Below are 19,444 nucleotides of genomic sequence, written 5' to 3'. Positions count from 1 at the left end.
TTTATAAATTACTAACTAGAAAACTGTATTTTAACAAATCTTACCGATTTCCTTCAAGTTTATTTTATCTACCTTTCCAAAATCACAAATAGCAGTACCGACATCCAGACATAAACACGGATTCAAACATTCGCGTCTCTGAACAGACTCAATATGTCGCCGATTGCATAAATGCGAACACATTTTTCTCCATACAATAATGTCCTGCAAGTTCTTGGCTGACGTCCACAAGATGGCTGAAACGTAAGGAGAATACACACTGTAACCCTTTTTGTCGGTTTTATAAAGAGTAGGATTAGAGCCTTAATTCGGCATCATCAGCGGCTTTCAGAAAGAACTTGTGTTGAGTCAAGCGTATTATGAAAAATTTAATTCATGATTCTTTGGATATTTAAAACTATTTGACAGCAACGTCCACTGTCACTATAGGTCTACGGTCAAGTAAGAGTAAGTAGGTCCAGGCTACGCGTGGAGGAAGTAGGCTCGATTCTTGCATCGAATTGACATCACAAGGCGATACATGAAACCTAATTTGAGGTGGTTTTACTTTATAATTTTGGTTGTATGCTATAACATAACTATTAGTATTTTTTTATTAAAACCCAACTTTTTTCAGTACTCCAATGTATATTCGCCCTAATATCTGCGCAAATCGTCCATCTGTTACGTCATAGGCTACATTTTTATGACTCCTTCTGAATGCCAAGAACATGTAATGGGTTTTAAAGAAAAAATACTATATTATAGTAAAACTTGTTTTCAATTTATTTATGCGAAGATATTTTAAATTTCTTGCAGCAAAATAATGGTTTATATAATAATGCGGACTTTTTTAGGCGCTTTTTTTGTATTAAAAAATAAATTTAAATGATTTTTTTGGCACATTTCAGAAAACGAATATCTAATCCGAGATTTCAGCGTTTTTAAATGCTTTAGGAACTTCGCTTTAGGACAAAATTAAAAAAAACATTTTTAGAAATCTAATTTAATATTTATTATTCAGTCAAAGTTATCAGACAGGTAGCATAAAGCAACCTAGAGAAATCCTCTGTTTTAGCGTGTTTTTGTGACTTTCTTGCCAAAGATTTTGTTTACTGAACCAATATAAAGGCATCTTAATTCCAGAAGATTGTTACGGCCTATTTAATTTTTCATTTTTCAATTTTTTAAAATAAAGAAAAGATGCCTATTCGCTAATATTACCCGAATAGAACTCGAACTTGGTATGCTAGTTACAAATAGCAGTAAAAATCAAGCAGCAATTCCTAAGACCGATCGTCCACGTCTCGGCGACACTTAAGTGCTAAGTAGTGTTGAGGATCAGTTAGAACGTGTAATGTCCGAGTAACAGACCGCACACATGGGAACTGTCTTGTAGGAGAGAGTGGACATGGAGGAACTGGTTTTAAGAATTGTAGGTGTAGAGACGCTGAGAATTGCGATTTATTTTCATGTATTTTTGTAGTTTGGTCTACTGTTACTATACAAATCTAGAGTCTTATCATCGATTTAAATGTATTTAAAATGGAATATTTCAGTAACAAAAATAAGTACCGAATGATGTTAAAATTTCAAAATTAAGTTTGTTATTAAAAGCTACACAGTACCTCTAAAAAATATTAAAATATCGGTTTTCTGAATACCACCAGTCTTTTGGCACAAAGTTTTGAGCAGCTAGCGTTTTAATATGTTAGAAACATTAAAATGGCGATTGAAACCAAATACTTAATGAATTTAAATGCATGTAAATCTGATCAGTCTCGCCGGCGCATTCCGCAAAACCTTTATTTGTCGACCAATTTTAAATGTCAAACTACCGAGTGTAGAAAATCGCGCTACAAAGTTCTATACAAACATCTTTTGTCCTAAGAGATTTCTAGGTATCGCACCGTTATCACACATCTCACCTGACTTCAAAGAGTTTCAAAGAAAGCAATATAAAGTTATTCGTTCCGCAAGTAATAACGGATGGAGCTGTAAATAAATTTTATTTTCCCTTTGATGGTCGAAGATTAAAATTATTTTCTTCCTTGAACATTTGTGTAGGTTTTTTAATGGCGCTGTTTTGTTGTGGAAAGCGTTTGCATGTTTAAGTCGATAAGATCAAATGCATTTTATACAGTCGGTGCCGGTTTAATATGAATTTGATTTGTTTTTTAAGAGTTACTAAATAGGGTTAAGTTTTCTTTTAGGCGTTTATTTGCCATGATTACTACATACATATACACATATCAAACCCAAGAATATGAGTATATAATTGAGAGAGCAAATCTTTTCGAGTAGTATATTTTTTTTGGACTCGAGGCCTAGCCTCTCTCTTACTACAGGGATAGACTGTTGGCCAGCAGTGGGACATTAATTGGTTAAATTTATTTTTTATCATTTTTGACGTGATATTAAAGTTGTTAAACAATTTACTGACTGATTATGAAAGTCTACAGACAATTTTAAGAAAAAAAACGCTTGAAAACAATTGCCAAGTTGCCCTTAATAGAATAAGAACTAAAGTTTGATTCAGTTTCATATTTGTCTTAAACACTAAAGAGATTTCATGCAATAAAAGCTCTGTCTCCAAGGACACTAAAAATATACCTAATCCTCCTACCATCTTGAATAACATAATCACATATTTTCCCAACAAAAGATGTAACAAACAATATCTTATACACAGACCACAATCTTTTATAAGTCCTATTATAAAGCAGAAGAGTTTGTTTGTTTGTTTGAACGCGTTAATCTCAGGAACTACTGGTCCGATTTGAAAAATTCTTTCAGTGTTAGATAGCCTATTTATTGAGGAAGGCTATAGGTTATATAACATCACGCTACGACCAATAAGAGCAGAGTAGCAATAAAAAATGTTACAAAAACGGGGAAAAAAATCACCCATTCTCTCTTATGTGACGCAAGCGAAGTTGCGCGGGTCGGCTAGTATCTTATACACAGACCACAATCTTTTATAAGTCCTATTCAAACATCCTAAGGTCGGTAAGCTCTGGTCGAACACGTATTCAGTAACAAAGGCTTCGTTAGATAAGGTTTTAACACAGCACATTGAACTCTGAAAACGCTGAATTTCATATTCATATGAGAAGACTAGAGACTTGCAGTTTAGTGGAGATAAAAATTTGTGGAGGGCTAAATTTTTGTACGAATGTTATAGGTACTTATAGCTAGCCTTATTGGTCTCTAAACGATTGGAGTGTAATGCAACCTTAAAGGCGAATATTCTATAGATGGTTGGCTACTTCGCGGAAAGTGAACTGAGCGTCGCCGTGCTTCGAAGAGCATGTAAAATTGTTTCAAATAAGATAACATTCGTTAAGCCATGTCAGGGGTCTTAGGCGTATGAAAGAGGTTGACGATAAATGGAGCACTAACCATTAAATAACGAAGTCTTTAAATATAATAAGAATGGTTGAATTATTTCATAGATGATTTTAGTCAATCAGGACAAAGGTACTACAGAGATTTTGCTGAAATTTGGTAGGATATCGTTTACTTTCTATTCTGAAAAATTTTGTTTATGCGGCTAAACTCGCGGGCAGAATCTAGTTATTTTATATAGGGATAGCCTGAGCTTTAATATATTGAAAATGGCGTGGTCAGTTTGTCTATATTGTCTCTATGTTTGAATATGAAAGCTATCGATTGGAAATTCGTCTGCACGTGTCAGCCATTGGGAAAATATCTACCTTGCAGTTTCTTAGGGAGAGTTTAGATTTTCGTTTAAGTTAGTGGAAAAGCATTAATAAGTTGATTAATTTTGTTTTAGTTCTCTGTCCGTTAATTAAAAATATCGATACGTATTTACCATCCTTAGAAACGTAAAGAAGACGGTAATATTTTAATAAGGCTTTTGACGTAACGAGCCTACACTACTATAAATACTGTGTTTAATTGAAAACATGTTTTATTTATTTAAAGAAGGATAGTTCCTGATAGTTTATTAAACGAACTCGTTATACAAAGTTTATTACCAGTATAATTGCTTTTGCACGTGTACCTATAATTTCTTCTAAGTTAAAGTCTCTAAAGTTCTCTATAATATTTTTTTTTTATTTCGTTGTGCTGTGAGAAAAATATTTTTTCATATTATCCCTTACGTGCTTCATTACCCTTTAAGTGTCTTATTAGTCCTAAAGTGTTAATTGTTATCAAATATTCTTTCAGATTACATATTTTTATTAGTCTTTTCATGTTTTTAAGCAAATTATAAAGCAGTTAGCTCTCACAATACTATCCATAATTATCTTTCAAAACATCACAATATAATAACAGCAAACAAAATATATAACAAATTCTCTAACAAGACAGACACACAAAAAGCGTTATTAAATATTTATAAACATTGTAGAGAGAGTCGACAAAAACTTATGTCTTTGAACTTTGTACATTGCGCCGAACACTTAAACTTTAAGCCCGTTGACTTAGACACTTTGACTTTACAAGTACATTTTCTAGTGACGAAATGAATATATATACTGAAGTAATTTTCAGTATAAATGTCGCTAAACTCAAACACAAGTAGGGATATAGTCCAACAACTTAATAACGAGCCTGTCTGTCCTCATTGTTTGCTATATACTCAAATACTACTTAACGGATAGGAGACAGGGTCATTTTTGGGAAAGGTTTTAGTGTGTGTCATTAATGACAGGCTGATTAAAAAGGAAGTTAAAGTTAGGTAGCTAAAATTGATTGTGCTATTTAAAGCTGCCAAAAAATGTAGTGCTCGTGTAGTGCCGTGAGGGTATATCTGATAGATTGACCATAATAATCTGTCCTTGACGCCTGATCCTACATTTAGTGGGTCGGTACAGAACTTTACTTTTTACTTCTCAAAAACATGCTGTTAAGAGATTTGGCTGAAGTAATAACAATATTCCGTCTGCCTGACGTCGACATTCTTTGCGATTGTAGGTTCAGTATTTTTATGTAGACATTATCTAAATCCTAAAAGTGTTTTAATGTTGTATTACAATGGAAATATTTTCATGAAAAGCTTACAAACATTACCATTTAAATTTCTCATTTCGTCTTAAATATACATGAACATCTAAATACAGCCTACTAAGATAAATATCTAGGGAACGGCTGCCGTCAGCATAATCTGTACGGAGGTCAATGACCTACTGAGTGCTGATTCGTATTATTGGTTTCATGTCAATGAACTCGTCAGTTACTTAACTTCGGGACTGACATTTATATATTTTGAGAATACTGAAATTTTGATCGAAATATTTTAGTATATGAAGTGATTTTTCGTGTATTGTTGTTCTTTGAGTAAAGGATTCTGTGAATATGATATTTTATTCATACATAAGTAAAAATATTAAAGAAGACGTTTTACATACACAATTTTACTGGATCGATTCGTGAGTTTTACTTGAAGTGATGGCTCCATCAAGTTAAATTCTCTGTACGTGTTTTGGACTATTCATTTTTGGTATTGTGACTCAAGTTCAAATTAAATTTTTAAAGAGAAAAATTAGTCTGAAATTCGGATCCCTTTATGAGAAAGGGAAGCAAAGAAGAAGTCACAGAAGCTTGATCCTTTATAACCTCTGATTATTCTATTGTCTTGCTAAGTGCAACAGTATATCTACAACCGACTGGCTATCTATAAATTCTGTATGAAAATCTGATCAGTACCTCTAGAGGGCGCCGTAGAAACTATTTATGCAATACATTTTAAATGTCAATCTTTTGATACTCAATAAAAACGTCTGTACTGCATCGCGCTACTAGACCCCTTTATACATCAAAACATTAAACCAAGAACTAAACGTGTAACACCCAACCTAACCACCTCGTTCTGCCCAAGCAGAGCCGCTGACAACGATCCTGGGCGGTCCAGACCTGTTCATCAACACGGGCAGCACCATCAACCTGACGTGCGTGGTGCAGCACTCGCCTGAACCACCGCCCGCTATACGCTGGACTCATAATGATGAGGTATGTGATTTATTTATTTATTAACATAAAATTTAACAGTACCCACATTTAAATAACTTAATAATAATACATAATATAATAACATTAAATTGACTTCAGAAAAAAAACATAATTGTATAACATACTAGAACGAGAAAATAAAGAAAAGGCAAGAAACAAAACTGAAAGAAAAAAAATATCTACAAATATTAATGATAAAATATATATATATATATATTATGTGTGATTTATTCTTGAGATTATTATTATAACCTGTATTCGCGTGGGGTGCTCTTAACACCCCAGAGATTTACAAACGTCCAAAAATGTGACAATGTTTGCGTTAAAAAAGTTTCAAGAAGCCTAGTCCAAAGGTGTTAAAGAATGCAGTTTTACGAAAGCCCTAACTGAATCGAAATAATATTAAAATTGTATGTGGTGCTCAACGCAAGACACTACCCCCAAAAATCCCCGTTGAAGAAAAACCACACGAATTATCAAGGGTTTATAATAGCATGTGGTGGATTGATTCGTTCAGGAAAAATTATTGTCGACAACTTGGGTCATTGGCAGGTATTGGCTGGAGATAGATATCAGTCATTTTCCCAGCTCTGTAAATGACCTTTTAAAGATTTTGTAGTGTCTTCGCCACTTCTTAATGGTACGATATTATATTTACGATGTCAAAAATTCAAGCATAATTAAAAGATGTTATTACACAACAAGGATATCATCGCATTACACCAAAATTGCTTTAAAAAACATCTCAAAAATAAGCAAAAAAATACAACAAAAAAATAACGCTTGTCTTTCAAAACGTGCTGTGATAATTACATTTATCTCCTGTCGACAACTTACGTGACATTAACAGACCTTAAAACGTTTCGTCCGGAGAGGGGACAAAGAGGGGGGAGGGGACAAAATGGCGGAGTTTTTGGACCTCCCAGAGATATCGCGTCAGCAAAATTATCTACCCTGTCAACGCCCTGAAGAGAATTATGGTTTTATTTTTTAAGTATCGTGAAAGTAGCTTATGATAAGATACTTTTGAAATGTATCTGACATCCTGTTCATACTTCCGTACCAATGTAGGTAAATGGAAATGTCCGTCTGTCAGTATCCCTTACAGCTAACCGCTGAACTAATTTTGATGAAACCTCGCGTTGTAATAGTTAGAGGGTACGGAAAGACAAGGGTCAAACATTTTTTTTTTGCATATTTTAACCCTTATTTTTCCAAATTACATATTGCATTTTGGGTCTTCTATTTACTAAAATTAATCATACAACGCACCTATTTCATACTTAGTAACTGTGCTATAACAGGAACCTAAAATACGAACATAGCTTTATTATTTTAATGTAACTTCACAAACAAATGGCTATTTCGTACTCTTTAGTATTCAGAGCAGCGGGGGTACAAATGGCCCTCCTGTTTTCACCAAATTGAGCGATCGTAGCTATGTTCCATTATAAAATGTAGTGTTAGAAGTGTACTGGGTATCGTGGATTCGATTCTTTGGTTAATCTATAAAAAAATCAAAAAAAATGGTGATTCATCTATATTAATTTACACTTTACACTTCAAATACGAGGGTTTAGCCTTTTATTATGGTTTTCAACGTTGATTGGATTCGCCGTAAAATACACTACATCAAGTAAGATGCATAATTGCCAAAAAAAAATAGAAAGTGTACGGAATTCCATTTTTATTTTTAAAAATACCCTTAAGTGGAAAAACAGGGGGCAGTGCACCTTACACGCGCGTGTTAGCCAGTTCTTAATAAAATTGGTCCAAATGGCGACACCTTTAACTGAATGTCCTCCTGTCCTTTACGTGCTCTCCGAGGCAAGGAGATCTACGATTTCAATTTCCTAACTCCGGGCAATCACTGAAAAATGATTAACAGAAAAACCCAATAAATACTTTTTGATCTAACCCAGGATTCGAACCCGAAACCTCTCGCGCGACAGTGGCAATCACTACCGACCGTGATAAACTATCGACATTTCTAAAGTTTACTTCAACTTTATCATAAAAGACAAAATGTAAAGTATTTAAAGTGATACTACAAACGTTTGCGTTTTCATCAAATGGAACGTTCAATCTGTTTCGTTTTAACTGGATTTTATTTACAAGTTGGGCTTGAATGTTTGCCAGTTTGTTTAGAAACATTGGTAGATTTGTTACGTGTAAACCTAGGGATTTGAGTGAAGTGGAAACCTTTTCTCTTCAATAATGATTGACAGTAAAACATGCTGTATGAAATTAAGGCTATATGTTGGCACCTCCCACGCAAGTGGTTGCAGGTTCGAACCCGAAGCAACACACCAATGACTTTTCGAAGTTATGTGTGTATTACAAATAATTATTAGTTGCTCTAATGGTGAAGGAAAACATCGTGAGGAAACCTTGCATGCCTAAAAATTGGTTTAATACATTTATTGAGGGCATGCAAAGTCCCCAACCGGTACTTGGCCAGCGTGGTGGACTCATGGCCTAACCCCTCCCTCATTACGGGAGGAGACCCTTGCCCAGCAGTGGGACATTAATGGGTTAAATTTATTTTTATAATGATTGACGATAGAAAATTTTGTATGACATTTTTAAAAGATAGCTTAATAATGATTAACCTATAGAACATGGTGATGGATTTTTTAAAGACAGCCATTTGTATATTTTAATTATAGTGTTGTAGATTACACTATAATAACAATATATTTTAATTTCAAAAGTTTAGTATACGTATTTACAAGAGAAACGGCAGGCAGCCTCACACACCAAGATGGGATGTTTTTAAATAAATCGCTCACTTGGCAAAACTCCAAACGGAAGGTATATAACTTGATCCAATAACATGATGCCCAATTCGAATAATTTTGTTTGTTTAAGGCCCCCATTGTAAGAAAAAACTATAAAAAGTAAAAAAATATAAACTTCAGTTTGCTGCACATTTTCAAATCTTCGGTTTCTAGTAGTTAATTCATCGTCAGTATAGTAGATCATCTGAAACTATTTTCGTGTTTCTACTCCATTTTGTGACAAATGGTCACTATCCTACTGTCAGTCTTTGAGAAATAATAATGTTAAGTCCTTCTCCCTAAGATAAAGCAGTTTGTTATTAATTTTGCAATTATCAAGGATCATTATGATTCTCATTTTAGTGCTCCTTTCTCCAGAGTTTGGTAACGTGTTCGACACTTGGCAATAGACTTCCTTCACTCACTCACTGACTTCATATGGCAGAGGCCTTCGATTATATTCCACCAACAGTATACTTAACCGACTAAATGTTTGTATATTTCATGCATTGTATTGGCTGCAGTTACTAATGAAGTAAAATATACGGGTATTTTACGATGACAAATTACAAAATGCCCCACCCTACAAAATCATTTCTTTGATAGATTTATAAAAGCGTTTCTATTTTAAATTGGGGCCAAACCTCTTTCCAATCGTTGTAATTCTCGCTAGGTGCGCCAACAGGATATTAAGTTTAGAAGCTTAACTAGCACTTTGACCTGAGTTCTAGGAGTATCGGGGCTTCCAATACTCTGTATATATGTATGTAGGACTAAGACTATATAGTTAGGGATAGTGCATTTTGCGTGCCTTTGAAAAACAGTCTGTCATTAGGTTATTGCTCAAAGCTTGGTAATACATACATAACATGATACCTGTTTAGTAGAATGTGTAAACAGACCTCTGTCTATATGAAAAGATGATCGATATTTACAATCTTAATCCCATGTAATAGAGGGCGAACCTATTGCCAGATATCGGACATGTTACCAAACTATGGACTACATTGCGAATAATCTAAAATATATTAGAAAAAGAAAACAAGCTGACTCCAACATAGTTCGGAAGAAGGGCTAAGCTGGTATATATACTTATGCATATTTACAATTTACCAGATTAACCTAAACACAGAAGAAAACAAACAAGAAATAAAAATTACCTCACAGTAAAACTCGGTTGGATTAATAGCAACGCGGTTAGGCAATCTAGTTGGTATATTATTTATGCGCCGGTGGGACTCGAAGTTGGCTAGTTTATAACAAAATACTACTGTTGCAAATAGTTTGAAAACAAGCCTTTTCACCTGGAGGCCTTACAACTTTGAAATCGCTTGCTTTCTGGTCTTAGAATTCAATTTTGGCTTCCGTGCGTTTGAACTTTAGCTAGTGCAGTGTTTGCCATAGTATCTTTCTACAGGGTTTCGCCATAGATTTTACAAAATGCACTTTTTTGCAGTCGTACTTCAAAAATGATATTCTGTTCAAGTCCCGAGTTTAGGATTCATCCCGACAAAACAGTGGAGGTAAACCTAGCGAGAAACATGCTGACCAAGAAAATGTTGTACTATCCATTCCTTCAAAACTTGTTTAAAGAATTAGACATGCAAGATTTGATTACAATGATTTTTGAAAAAGAACATGTCTTGCTTTATATCCAACCCCCGACTAATTGCGTGGAAGTTGGATGTGTAAAACATTTACCTCGTCTTTAAAAATAATATGAAATACTTCTATGTATGTTTTTATCAACCAAAGAAAAATCAATAAACCTTTTTTTCCAGAAAACAATCCAGATTCCAGAAACACCAAAGTAGTTTAATAGAATTCTACAATGATTTCTCAAACCTTTCAAAAACTACGTGTACCTAAGGCTTTATCGTCAAAACAAGCTATTTCGAAGTTAAAAACAATCCAACAATTTTCTAAAACAACTTGTTTGACAATTTCTGAAAGTGACAACGCGAGTGTTCTAGTATTTCCTTTTAAAAGATATCTAGATGGTAAAGTGCTTTGTTTCTAGGTTATTTCAGAATTTTCTAACACTAATGGAGCTTGTATGAAGTTCAGTCTAGTTTTAATGCTCTATCATAAGATCTTAATGGATGTTTAGTTTGTGTTTTAGTTGAGAATGGAGTATTTTTGAGGGGAAATAGTTAGCTTACTTTAACACTTTGTCATTGTATTACCTTACTTTTACTACCTTACACTACCTATGGGGGATGATCACTACTTTAATTGGGCATAATATTTATTCCGGAGATTTATATTCCCAAAATTATTAATATTTGTCTGTAGTATAGTTAAGGTGGTCTCTGGAATCGCGTCAAGCCGTGGTTGATGATCGGTAGTGCGATTTTCTACAGTTGGTACTATCGAGTATGACAGATTGACAAGAGTTTGACATTTTAAAATGTACTTCTTAAATAGTTTCTATAACACCCATTAGAGGTGCTGATCAAATTTCCGAATTTTGATAGCTAAAGTTACTGCTCCATATGTCGCGTCGGTCAAGGCAATCAAAAATTTGTTGCCATTATTTTTATTCACAACCTTACCAGTAGCTCAATTCTCTTCGACAACTACTACTACCGACAACCGGCTAGCTATCGATAAATTTTGTATGAAAATCTGATGAGCGCCTCTAACGGACGTTGTAAGAACTATTTTGGCGGTACGTTTTAAATGTCAAACTTTCGATATTCAACAGGACCGACTGCAAAGAATCGCGCTATTGAATTAGTACGTTGCATTTGATTGGTCAATATAAGCAACCTCTGAGTACCGGTTCAGAGAATTTTAATATTACTGTAATACAAACAAATAACTGTTATAAATTCTCAGAAATTATACAAATATGTAGAAGTGAAAGTGCATAGTATAAGCATTGAAATAAATCCTCTTTCGGGAATTCATCATCAATAATCATACAATCAAATATCATTTAAATGCCTGAGAAATTAATATTAAAAGTTCATGTCAGTTCAAATTATTACTACTTCCAATAAAACAGAAACAGTTGAAAATAAACTTTATCTCGATACAAATAAAGTTCACAATCAATTGGTAAGTGTAGTCTGATTCATTTTGGTTGTTATGAGAATCGTATACGATTAAATAGAATAATAATAAGTTGAATTCGTATGAATTTCTACTTTAATGTATAACTGGAAATATGATATTAAGAGAAATTTTCAATAACTTTACGATTTATGTTGAAATTTTAAATTGCAATTATTGACTCTGAATTTTATTAAGGTTTTACTTATCTTTTAAAAAGACAACTCTTGCACTAACAATTGCTCTTGTGTCGCGGGCACTTTTTACAAACACACAAACAACGGACACAAAGCACAACCAGTCGCGAAACAATTATTTGTGGATCGCACAACTAACTGCTCTGTGTGGGAATCGAACCCACGACCTTCCGACGCAATGGTATTGGCGTGGTGACCACTTGACGGAGATTATATGAACCACGAAACTACTTCTTTATTAAGTTTGTGGTCATAAATTCAAATATTTTCTCGTTGCATTGTTATTATCTATTTATTTATTGCTTGACGTTTTGGCTCGGTCCACTTGTGACACTGCCAGTTTATTTGTTATAATAACTATGTAATACATTTTCTGGTCTGCGTCAAGAATCTATACTATCTATACTAATATTATAAAGCTGAAGAGTTTGTTTGTTTGATTGTTTGTTTATTTGTTTGTTTGAACGCGCTAATCTCGGGAACTACTGGTCCGATTTGAAAACTTATTTCAGTATTAGATAGCCCATTTATCGAGGAAGGCTTTAGGCTATATATCATCACGCTACGACCAATAGGAGCAGAGTACCAGAGAAAAATGTTACAAAAACGGGGAAAATTATGATTCTCTTACGTAACGCAAGCGAAGTTGCGCGGGTCAGCTAGTGACATCATAAAAAGAACTAAACCCGAGTTAGAGTCCAACCCGTATGTTATTTGTAACCACAAATATTGCTATTGAAATTCTAAGCGTAACTTTTAATTCATATAACTATTTATCAAATCTAATCACGTGTCTGCAATTTCAACACGATTAACGGTCTATTAATCAAATAGAACTCATCGTCTTTCGCTGTTTCATTGTTGGCGGGGCTCCAAATAAATTAGTTTCTATCTTATTATAAGTGAAAATCTTTGTTTAATGTTTCATTTATTATAAAGGAGTGTTAAATCGTATTATTGGAGAGAATAAGTTGATTGTCATTTGACGTCGCATATTTTTATATGGCTCTGACATGTAAGGCATCAGTAAAAAATTAATCAAATTAGTATAATAAAACAATTAAACATATTAAAGTAAGAATATAGGTTCCTACACTGTATAATACTTTGCAAATCTTCCTACACGGGCAGTAAACATATTATGACAACAAAAAGTTCCTCTGACATATCCTTATCTTTTATCTTATCTTAGGGGTGGGGGTGCCAGTTAATGTCTGGCTGACACTTCGACCATTCCTGATCCTTTGTGTCACCCCCTCCTTTGCTGCTCTAGACGTTGGGGGGCAGGGCAAAACTTATCAGTTTTGCTATGCACCCCACCGGAAGCAGCCTGTAGTCTTCTGGTTTAGGGTAACCGCATCCTAGAAGATCCATTCTTTTCCTTCCTAAAGCATCACACTCGCACAGTATGTGTTTCATGGTTTCTGCTTCTTCATTGCAGTGCCTGCATTTAGGGTCATCTATGGCACCTATTTTGTTTAACATGTAGTTCGTGCCGTAGTGTCCTGTGAAAGCACCAAGTATTTTCTTGATGCTGTCTTTGCTGAGGTTTATTAGGTTATTACTCCAGCTTTTGTTGACGTTATTTATGAAGAGTTTCGAATGGGTTAGTCCAGATATGGCTTTCCATTCTTTCAGATGCTGGTCCCTGGTGAAGTTGGTTATTGCCAGTTTGACTGTCGCATCAGGTAGTCCAATTATTGGTTCTGGACCTATTGGGAGTGATTCTGATCCTTTCCGTGCAAGTTCATCAGCTTTCTCATTCCCATCTATGCCCGCATGGCCTGGTACCCAAACTAGCCTAACGTTGTTTGTACGACCTACCTTGTTCAGGTTCTTTATGCAATTCAGTACAAGTCCCGAATTGACCTTAAAACAGCAAAGAGCTTTAATAGCTGCTTGACTGTCGCTGAGTATATAAATGTCGCGATTTTTTGTATCTCGTTTTATAATCTCTTGGGTGCATTCGATGATTGCGTGTACTTCTGCTTGGAAGACTGAAGCATATCTGCCTAGGCTAGTGCTTATGCTGCAGTCCTCCGAGTGGACGCCTGCTCCTGTGCCGTTCTGCATTTTGGAGCCATCGGTGTACCATATCTGTCTCGATTTGGTTTGTGTGTAGAGACCTTGACTCCATTCTTCTCTCGTCGACATATCCTAAAAACTCTATGGAATATCCGTGCTAAAGGTTGTTTAAGCCGACGCTTACCGATTGTTAACTTACTTGAAACACTGCTTTAGCGTAATTCTCTATCGAGTATCAAGAATTCGACTGTACTGCAAAAATAGATACTATGTTTCTACGACGCAAATTTTCTATAAGTACTAGCTGATTGTCGGTAATTGATAGTTGTAAATTGCCCTGCTGGTATCTCGACTGATTAAATTCGGGTTTTGAAAGACATGTTAATAAATCAATGTTTTGCTCAACAGGAGATAAACTACGACTCGCCCCGCGGCGGCGTGTCAGTGATCACGGAGAAGGGCGAGACCACGACCTCCCACCTCCTCGTGCAGCGGGCCAAGGCGCCCGACTCGGGCCGGTACACCTGCGCGCCGGCTAATGCCAACCCGAGATCTGTACTCGTCCATGTTTTGAGCGGTATGTGGATTATAAACTTTATGGTGTTTGTATTTAAGTTTCAGTTTGACTGCTACTAGAAACATTTTTTTTTAGTGAAGTAAATAGTATACACTAATACAATGTTTTATACCAGCATAAATATTGTTAAAATAATTTGGCGATTAAAAAGAGTGGCCAGGAGTTTCTTGCCAGCTCTTCTCATTGGCCCTACCTTCCGAACTGGCGGTAAATTCACTCTCTGTATCATTGACTATCATAAGTGTCAGCACTTGACCTAAATGAATAAATGATTTGATTTTGATTTTGAATCCTAAGATTATGTTATAAAATACCACCTAGGTCAGGAATCTTATTCCTAGTATTTAAGTATTTGATGGAAGGCTTTGTTATCATTAACTTACTCACTCATGACAAGTGTATAAAGATTTTTGCAGGGTCTTAATTTTAAGCAACTTAAAAAAAATGGGGAAGTTCTCAGTTCTTTATGATTTTAAAAGTATATTTCCCAATTAGATGACGACGCATGGACCGAATTAGAGAAATAAGTTATAATTATTTGTAAAATACCAATAATTATTCGAAGCGTATCGTGAATATAATTTCCATTTTTCTACATAGTATTTTGTGTATCCGATAATTTTTTTGTCATTTTTGTTGGAACAGAAGACCTAATCCTCTTTTCTCCCTCAGGTGAGCACCCAGCAGCAATGCAACACGGAGGCCAGCTCCGTCTGCAATACCCTCTCTCAGCCGCGCTACTGAGCGTCATCGTCACTCTCATGGGCTGCTAGTGAACACACGACATTTTGTAAATTGTGACGTAGATACACTTAGGTTACGTCGCGCCACGTCTCGGATGTTTCGTTAGGTGTTGAGAGAATAAAATTCTTATTGTGATTTGATGAGTGAAGATTGTTATTTACTAGTTGATTTTGCAATGTGAAGAAACATCATGGATCTGTTGGAATTCTGTGAATAATGACGTCATAATTTGGTACAGAACATTTTGTTGAATAGAACAAGTTTGTCGAGTTACAGTTGACATTATTTGTATTTATGAGGTATCATGGTAAACAAAGTTGTGTGTTCTAAGAATTTTCAGATAAAATAAATAAGCGATTTATCAAGGCGACACAAAATGTATATTTGTATATAACATACATACACACCGATGAATAAATAACATCGCAAAACAAACAAAAACCGCGAAAAGAATACGCAGAAAATGCCTATCGCTCTTTAATAATCAAATATCCCGTACTCGATTACTACACTACCGAAACGATTATATTTTCATAGACATCCGAATGTTTCCGTTATATTTTATTCTTCTCGTATTCGAAGCTTCATAAATAATCAATTGACGATGTGCCCTCACGTTAAAAACGTCAAACGAAAATACATATAACATGAGATGTAATTTTCTTTTTTCGAGTTCAGTTTTGTGACCTATGGATTAGTGCAAACTCGAAAGGTCAAAGGGCGAGGTCGAAATGCGAGCGAGGTGTGATATCGTAAATATTTTATTTATAAGCTCTTGACCTTATTTTAGGTGTTTGATTTTTCTAGGAATTTTTCTGTTTTTATTTCTGTTATGACAGAAATGGAATCGTAGTAGATTTTGTACCCAAACCGTAAGTAAACGATTCTTGAATATTTGGTTATGTTTTTTAAACTTAATGCATAAACATATTTAAATATTGCACATAATTTTGTTTTTGTCGTTACAGTACCTACACGTCAAAGTGACAAATATAACATAAAAGTTGCTCAAAGTTGAGTTACGTTGTAAGCATCTTAAATATTGGTTGTTGAAATTATTCATCCTTGTAATAACAAACAATCAATGCAGTCCAAAAATAGTACTGTACTTGTGCGATATACAAATGTATGCATAGCGTAGATTTAATATTTTAACTGCTTATTAACTGGTCCAAGCTACTAAGTTGAAAAATACATTTGATTTTTATAAAGTATTTAATACAAAACATAAACTCTTAAGTACTGAAGAAATAAATTTCTATGTAATAACCGTAAAATTATCCACTTTACAGCGATCTTTTGAGCAAGTTTTATAATTTTTACATTAACATTAAACAGAGATTAACCCAGTTCTGCAAATTACTGCAGCGGTATCCGTATTAATGCGAACCGCGAAAAAATTAAACGAAATTTAATTTCACGTCTTGAAATAAAACTGAAAAATTCGTTTCAGAATGCTAAGCTTGAACTGCTACAAAACATTGTAATAAAATAATCTTTGTTCTCTGTCTGTGGTCATTTTAAACTAACTAGTGTCTTTATAGTGGAAGCCAGACATAATGATCTTTCATTGGCATAATTTTCATTTGGGAAAAGCAAACAAACTATTTTAAAATTACATTGAAAACCAAACATAGAGTAGTCCTGCTCATTTCCCAAATATTTTTGGTAGAAACCAAACACACAATAATTACCAGCAGTTAACGAAAGCAATAACTATCTAAAATAATCCATGCATGTAATCAACACTTTATAAACCCGCTTCAGCCTATGAAATCGCTACTCGCTAACAATGAAGCCTAGCTTCAAAGTCAATATTTTGACACGGAGAATTGGATCAGCGAACGTATAGGTGGTTCTAACAAATTGTATGCGACGTACAGACGTGGCGCGACCAACATAGAAAAAACTTTTTCTATATAAAACTATAGCAATGAGATCACGAGTGAATAATTTAATTTAATTTTTTTCTTTGCGTCATTATTGTCTAATATTATACAGGAAATAACGTCTTTGTGCATTTTACTTTGCTTGACGTTTCAGCATAGGCTACTTCGAACGCAAGCTGGGTTAATGAGAGATAAAATGCATAATAATGTTAATTGCCGTATAATATAAATAATAACCTAACTTTTTTATGACATGACATGTTAAAAGCGTTTTAGCCGTTATTTCTAATATTAAGTTCTTTTACGAAGATCTGTTGTTCCTTTCTATTAGTTCGTCAAACTGAACAAAGAAAGAAACAGCTGTTTCCCATTTATATGATTTTCTAAATCCTATTTTGTTTAGTAGTCGCACATGCAGTGGAAGAAAAGCATAAGATTAAAGAAATATAACATCACTTACGTCCTTTTCATCCGAGGTGCAAATCTTCTTCAGTGATGTTTTGAATGGTTAGTATAATCACTGAACCAACGATATAGAAAATTCATTTAGTGAATAAATTTTCATCAATAAAAATTGTAAATATTACATACAACTAAATGTATTTAATTTAATCACTAGCTAATCTATTATATATGAACAAACTGATTTTTTGTTTAAATACAACATTGATATTCATTTACGAAGTGCTTATTGTGTGACGTAACATGGGGTAGCATAAGCTAAATATGTCTTAGTTCTTTGTTTTGATTCGGAATTTGAATTTGACAGGTTTTTGTGTCATAAAATTAATGGATTTTTAAATACTGCCAGTTTCATTAAAGGGTAATTTTCTTCTTAATAAAAAGTTAAAGGCTTTCGTTATTTTTAATGGTTATGGAAATATTATTTTATGGTCAAGACTTAAATAAAATCATGCTTAACAAAACGTACCAATTGTGAAAAATAAACAGTAATTTTTAATTTATTTTCAGATTTTTACTGAAAATAATATAAAATTATACCCTGTATGTATGTATGCTCAATCTTCAATCGTAAAGAGAATATGCGTCGTTTTAATATTTGAAAAGACGGTCTGTCCGTATGTTTAGTCGTTCAATACAAAAGCTTGTTGTATTACTACAAAGTTCCAAGTTTTCTAGATTTTTGTCACGACTAGCACCTTAGCATTTTATTTTTTAGTCCGTTTTGTTTATAATAGTTAATTGCTAGTAGAGGAACGTTAAAAGAAATATCTTCCTTAAATTTTCAGATTCGTTTTTAAGACACAAAATGTGACGGGTCTGTCTTGAAATTGATTAGTTTTAATTTGAATTTATCTCGAATTGTGATGTCTGGTTTTAAAATGAATAAAATCTAATTAAATCACAATTTGTTTCATTTTGAACCAGTACCTACTTGAAAATGCGTTGGTTCGATAATTTAGAAAAATAATTGACGTTAGTTTGAATCAAACTCGGTCGATATAGAATTTGTTTCTATCGAGTACGCCAGGAAAGCATATTGTGACCTGCTAGCAGTGGTAAACTAAGGACGCGTAGGTCCGATTTCTGGGCCAAAAATGATAAAAAATGGCATTGTGTTAACCAACTGAACAGATTTTAAAAAGTGGCCATAGTAACACAACAAGCTTTTGTACAAAAATAAATAAAATTTGTAAATAATTATCTATAAAGTAGATATAAATTTATTAATTTGTTTATTTAATTTCCAAGCATTTAACTATTAGCCTAGTGTATGATATGTATGTTAAAATTTGAAAAAAAATAAATGAAATAAATATAAAAAATTGAATACTTTAAAAAGGTATAAAATACTAGATTTAATGACATAGCTTAGTTTTAAGTAATTTTAAGTTTTATGAATATTTTTTTTATAGTTTATGGATATATGGTTGTGTAAATATATATTATATAAGGAGTTATTTAAGGAAATAAACTTATTGATCGTCGGAAATTATTTAGTTTGTTTTATTTACTACTCATATTCAAATAATATACCTTTAAAAAATTGTTTTACAAACTTAATTTTAATGACTACGTTTTCGGACGAACTTTCCCAGTAATTTATAGAAAACCCGATCTTAGCAGTAAACAGTAACAATGCTCTGTAGCGCAATTCTCTACATTCGGTACTGTCGAGTATAGAGAGTTTGACCTTTAAAATGTACCTACTGGTAAAATAGTTCTTAGAGGCGCTGGGCAGATTTTCGTGTAAAA

The 19,444-nt window shown here is 33.8% G+C and overlaps 1 protein-coding gene across 4 annotated transcripts in view; it reads left to right on the top strand.

Annotated features, from left to right (window-relative positions):
• LOC142980038 (zwei Ig domain protein zig-8-like) overlaps positions 1-19,179 on the top strand; it is a 248,613-nt gene extending 229,434 nt beyond the window's left edge. For 3 of the 4 annotated variants that reach the window (XM_076125312.1, XM_076125311.1, XM_076125313.1), the window contains 3 exons: positions 5,828-5,958; positions 14,426-14,594; positions 15,267-19,179. In XM_076125312.1, the coding sequence (XP_075981427.1) occupies positions 5,828-5,958; positions 14,426-14,594; positions 15,267-15,367 (401 nt within the window). In that variant the 3' untranslated portion in view covers positions 15,368-19,179. The remainder of the gene's footprint in view (positions 1-5,827; positions 5,959-14,425; positions 14,595-15,266) is intronic. The other variant, XM_076125314.1, reaches the window with a different exon arrangement.
• Positions 19,180-19,444: the final 265 nt, after the last annotated feature.

This window comes from Anticarsia gemmatalis, chromosome 17, assembly GCF_050436995.1.
Source record: "Anticarsia gemmatalis isolate Benzon Research Colony breed Stoneville strain chromosome 17, ilAntGemm2 primary, whole genome shotgun sequence".
NCBI lineage: Eukaryota > Metazoa > Arthropoda > Insecta > Lepidoptera > Erebidae > Anticarsia > Anticarsia gemmatalis.
This window is presented reverse-complemented; position numbering and strand designations above follow the sequence as displayed.